General features: G+C 46.8%; 1 protein-coding gene and 1 pseudogene across 1 annotated transcript in view; one reads left to right on the forward strand and one right to left on the reverse strand.

Moving 5' to 3' along the window:
* Positions 1–835: 835 nt before the first annotated feature.
* LOC101986855 lies at positions 836–1151 on the reverse strand (annotated as a pseudogene).
* A 1425-nt stretch (positions 1152–2576) lies between these two features.
* The window catches only part of Pcca (propionyl-CoA carboxylase subunit alpha), a 278512-nt gene continuing 275632 nt past the window's right edge, over positions 2577–5456 (forward strand). Inside the window, exon 1 of the mRNA XM_005355699.2 lies at positions 2577–2687. Within this exon, the coding sequence (XP_005355756.1) occupies positions 2607–2687 (81 nt within the window). The 5' untranslated portion in view covers positions 2577–2606. The remainder of the gene's footprint in view (positions 2688–5456) is intronic.

Genomic DNA, 5456 nt, shown 5'->3' on the forward strand with positions numbered 1-5456 from the left:
CCTGGGGACCAAGTATTCAAATGCTAGAGACTTACGGGGGACATCATTTCCAAGTCACCACACTTTCCTTACTGTCCAACTTAGTTTTGCTCTAATACCAAGAAACAATAGTAGAGGATCAGTTGGATGGTTCTAACAGGAAATGGAAGGTCAAGAATGAGTTGGTACTAGACTTCTCAAGAACCACCTAGAATCTGGAGTGTGATCTAAATATACTTTCACAACTCTGAGGATTACTTTCTGCTGGTCACAGATAGAGAACTGGATGAAGGGGCTGGAGAGATGGCTCAGCGGTTAAGAGAACTGATATTTCTTGCAGAGGACCTGAGTTCAGCTCTCTGAAGTCACGTGGTGCCTGGCAACCAATTGTAACTCCAGCTCTAGGGGAGCCAACATCTTCTGACTTCCACGGACACGTGATACACACACATATATATGTAGGCAAAGCATAAACTGAATTTTAAAAACACTTAGATGAAATATAATGAATAATCGTTTTCAGATAATTGCTAACAGGAAGCATGGTTCGAGGATAGTAAGCATCACAAACCACATGACGCAAATCCCGTAAGGTTTTGCAATGTTCAGCTCAAAAGATCAATTTTCCTTTGGAAGTGTTGTCTTAGAATTGTGCATTCCATCAGTGACAGGGTCATCAATGCTGTCTATGATATGGAAAGTGATGGTTTTACCAAAAGCATGCCGTAGCCTTAAAGAGCCTTCACTCCCTGGTTGACATTGTTGGGGTTCTCTCTCTCTCTCTCTCTTTTTTTTTTTTTTTACGTAAATTAACCCATTTATTTAGTTGGCTGTGCACTATTGTAGTAGGCTTGTGTATCAAATGGTAGCACTTTTACTGGTCTTTCAATTCCTTCAGTCTTCTGATGGCAGACTTCACTGTGATGGCAGAAGTCGTGTTGGTCCAGGTCCCGCCAGCCACTGTCTTCATGCAGGAGCCACAGTGCCCGCTGCCAACGGCTCTTCTCTTCATCTTGGTCTTGCCACAGAAGGAGCACGTGTACTTGGCGTGCTGGCTGATTTCAATTTTCTTCACCATTTTCCGGAGGGAGGCACCTTAGCGGGTCCCGTATTTCCCGACCATCCCGACCTTCTTGGTGCGTTTAGCCATGTCGCCGGAACCTAAGCCAAGCACGGAGAGCTGGGGTTCAAGCTTCCTCATGGTGGGGCCTTATTTCCGGAGACTTGATGAACTGGTTAGAATACAGTTTTAGCTGTGTTGTGGAACACTGTCCGCTGGTCATTAACATGGCGGTTGCCCTTTCGAAACCAGAACATCTGTGATTATTCAGATGACACCTCATAAATTAAGGTTCCATTAATTAAAGAGTCGATTAATGGTCCCTTGTGAAGGGTTGGTAGGGCTCAGAAGGTTCTGTCTCTCTCTGAGGATACGTAATGGCAATGGTTTGCTGGGGCAGCGACCCTTCCGTTACCAATGTTCTAAGTAACCCCAGTTAAAGTCAGAGGTTCACAAAGCCGGACGGGTGGAGTCATGTATCTGGCCTGTCATCAGTGTCCTAACTAGGGTGGGTATTGCTCGTTTTTATGATAATTGTTCACATGTTCGTAGGGAAAGTTAATGAGGTGAGCTGCCATAACAGACAAAATGTCAGAGATTTAAATAAAAGAAAGGTTAGCTATTCTCGCATAACAGTGCAGTAGGAGATTGCAGTGATGGCTCTAGTGTCGGCGACCTGGGCTCTTCAGAGTATATTCCAGGTTCATGATGTGGTTAACTTCTGGTTCCAGATTCCACCAACATGTCTTCGTTAGGAAAGAAGGTTATAGAGAATATACTCCCTGCTGAGCGGTGGTGACACAAGCCGAGGCAGGCGGATCTTTGAAACCGAGGCCAATTTTCTGACAAAATGGAGACCAACACAAGTAGTTTCTGCTACAGGCCCGTCTCACCGAAGGAATCTCTGTCATAAAAACAAAACCTAAAAAAATGAATCCAAGGAGCAAAAGACGGTGGTGAAAGTCGTAGCGAGAGAAGAAAGGGCAAAGGAAGTCGAGTTTCCTAACTAGGATGCTGGGTTTAGCCTCTGGCGCCAGTGCAATAGGTAATCCTTTGCCTTTATGATCCTACTGCAGAGCTTGCTGCTCTCTGTGGTCCGCAAACCTGTCTTTCTTGCTCTCCCCATGTAGCCTGACTTCGTGACCCTTTCAAACTGATTTCGCTGGGCAGGCAAAGTAATTGAGCCTCCGTCCCAATACAGAGGTGTTTACAGGTGAGATTTGCTTTAAAATACCCAGCAAGAAATTAAAAGGGGCACGGATGCACCCGATTGGCTAGCGGTGGATCTGTGGCCGCCCAGTGTGGGCTCTAAGCCAGCTTTTTCAGCGCGGGGGAGACGCGGTCGTGGGAGCACCGTGGTCGGCTCCCCCGGGTCCTAACGCGCGCCCGCTCTCCGCTGGCCCGATCTGCAGCCTCTCCGCCGGGGATCCGCTCCCTCCGCGACCCACTCATCCGGGGGCGGAGCTTAGGACCCGAGGCTCCTGATTGGCCGTATCCCAGACGCTCCCCTTCCCCGCCCCTTGACGAGGGTGAGAGGTCAGCGGCCTGCCGGTGTGCAGGGTCGACAATGGCGGGGCTGTGGGTCGGGACGGTGGCGGCCGGGCGACATTGGCGGCGGCCCCCGCAGCAACTGCTGTGGACGCTGAAGGTGAGCAACGCCGGGCTTGCCTGCAACGGCCTGGCTGCCCCGGGTTCCCAGGCGGCACCCGCGGTGCATCCCGGCTGCCCCAGGCCGCATATCCCGAGCCGGCTGTACTCACACTCCGTCCTGGCACGGGCATCCCTGGGAGAAGGCTCGGGCCCCAGGGCTCTAGCCTGAGCTCTTCCGGGCGGGCACGGGCCTTCCAATGGAGAGAAACCCTCTGCGGGTGCTGGGGTCCCAGCGCCTGGCGGAGCTGGCTTCTCCCAGCTTTCCAGACAGCTTGTAAGAGTTCTAAAGTTCACGTGCTCCTTTGCTGTGTGAATAGTTAAAAGACTGCGAGTTTGTACAAAGTTTGAAAGAAAAAGAAAATTGTGCTAAGTCAGGATTGTTAAGAGTCCACAAGTGTGAGCCGAAAGTCTGTTTAAACTGTATGGCACCACTATATACTGCGTGGGAAACGCACCTTCTGCATTTATTTCTCTTCCTTGGCAGTGCTTACTTAGCCTGGTTAGAAACATACTTCACCTCCAGTCACCCTGGGTGTCATGGTAACATTTTGGCCCACAGATTGGAGTTTGTGTGAGCCTCCTTTCTCCTTACACATGGAATATGTTGTCACTTGCTGCACTGACTTACTTAAATTTTAAAGTGGATTTACTGTTCCTTGAGCAAAGGATGAAAACCCTTTGAGAACTGTTGTTGTGTGCCTGTTAAGCTTCCCTGTCTTTTCTGATGTGTATCGTTCAGTCAGTTGCGAAGTGTTGTGTGTCTGTAATCACGTCATTGGAAAAGCTGCGGTAGGATTGGGAGTTCACCACCACGCTAGGTTACGTAGAAGAAACCTGTGTCAAATCCTTCTCTACCTCCCTGGGGCGGTATAAAAATCTCTATAATGTTTGGTTTATGGTTATTTTGAAATTTGAGTTGGAAGGCCCTTCAGAGATGATCTGCCTCATATTTTTTGTTGTTTGTTTGTTTTTGTTTTTGATTTAGATGGAAGTCTCTCTGTACAGCCCTGGCTGTTCTGTAATGCTCTGAGTACACCAGACTGACCTCAGACTCACAGAGATCCACCTGCCGTTCGCCTCTGGGTGCTATGTGTACTTCCATAGCTAAACTCATTTCATTCTCTTTAAGGAAGTGGAAACAGGTTCATTAGGCATCGTGAGCTGAAGGATAGTTTCTGATGTATTAGCCTCAGAATGTTGGCTCTCACTGTTCCGTGTGTTGCCACACAGCTTTTTTTTTTTTTTTAATTTTTATCATCCTGTAATCAATCTATTTTTGCTCTTGAAAAATCTCTGACACATTGATGAAATGGTTTGTAGTGGAAAGGTAGGGACTTTGGACTCATACTTTGAATACTTATTCTTTTGTGGGATTTGTTTTCTTGAGGCAGGGTCTCAGTTAGCCTAGGTTGGCCTCAGACTTGCTGTGTCGTGGGGGAGGCCTTGGTCTCCTGCTCCCACTCTCAAAGTGCTGGTCTTATAGGTGTGCACCACCACACCAGGTTTGGATACTGTATATTAGATGTATGCCTTTTCAGAGAGTTTTGTAAAACAATCTTTATTGGGAGCTGGAGAGATGGCTCAGTGGTTAAGAGCATTGACTGCTCTTCCAGAGGACCCAAGTTCAACTCCCAGGACCCACATGGCAGCTCACAACTGTCTCTAACTCAATTTCCAGGGGATCCAACATCCTCGCATAGACATACATTCAGGCAAAACACAAATTCACTTAAAAATAAAAATAAATTACAAAAAAAATCTTTATTGACTGTCTCCTGTGTAGATGAGTACAGTTCCCAGTGTTTGAAAATTTCTCTAGTAATGAGACAATAAAATCTTATTGAGAAGTTTTGGTGCTGAGAAAAAACAAAATAGACTGAGTTGACCAAGTCAAGGATATTTAGACCTCTGTACTATAGACCACTGTTCTGAATTGATTCATTCTCTCCTCATGTTAGGCATATAATGCCACTTGTAGAGAAGATGGACTCAAGGCCCACAGAGTTACATGACTTGCTTAAAGCCATGCAGCTAGTAAGGGCAAATTTGGAACTTGGAAGCTGTGGCTCCCCAAGAATCCAGCTCTCTGCCTGGTACATTTAGGTAGAGCTGCATCATTGACCTAGATTCCAAGAAACAGTCAATACTATTAATAGTATTTCTTTGAGTATATTGTGCTATTTAAGTTAAACAACAGCTCCCTTTGTAAATAGAGATTTCAGCAAGAGTCAGTTAGGTGGCTTAGTGGTTAAGGGTGCTTGCTACAAAGCCCTGATGACCTTGGCTCATACTTGGAACTCACCTGAAGGTGGAAGGAGAGAACCAACTCCCCAAAGTTATGCTCCCACCTCCATCATACACACACCTATAATAAAGCAATAATAAAAGAATTTTACAACTGGCCCTTGAGAGATGGCTTAGCCCTTCAAAGCATTTCCAGAGAACCCAGGTTTAATCCCCCAAATTCACATGGCAGCTCAAAACCATTTAGAGTTCTGGCCTTTGAAGGCACCAGACATGCATGTGACACACAGACACGCGTGTAAATAAAACACTCATACACATAACATAAAAATAAAATGTTTAAAAAAGTATACAAGTTTGAAGGATGAGGTGGTCTTTTTTTCTAGGAAAAGGAAAACAACAGTGTTGTGAGAGCCTGTGTCCAGAGGGAAGTCCCCTGAGGGAGCGGCAGAGCCTAGGGGGTGCTGGGGTGCACTGAGGGAGGGGCATAACCTAGGGGGTGCTGGGGTCCACTGAGGGAGGG

The sequence above is a fragment of the Microtus ochrogaster genome, chromosome 17 (assembly GCF_000317375.1).
Source record: "Microtus ochrogaster isolate Prairie Vole_2 chromosome 17, MicOch1.0, whole genome shotgun sequence".
NCBI classification, from domain to species: Eukaryota; Metazoa; Chordata; class Mammalia; order Rodentia; family Cricetidae; genus Microtus; species Microtus ochrogaster.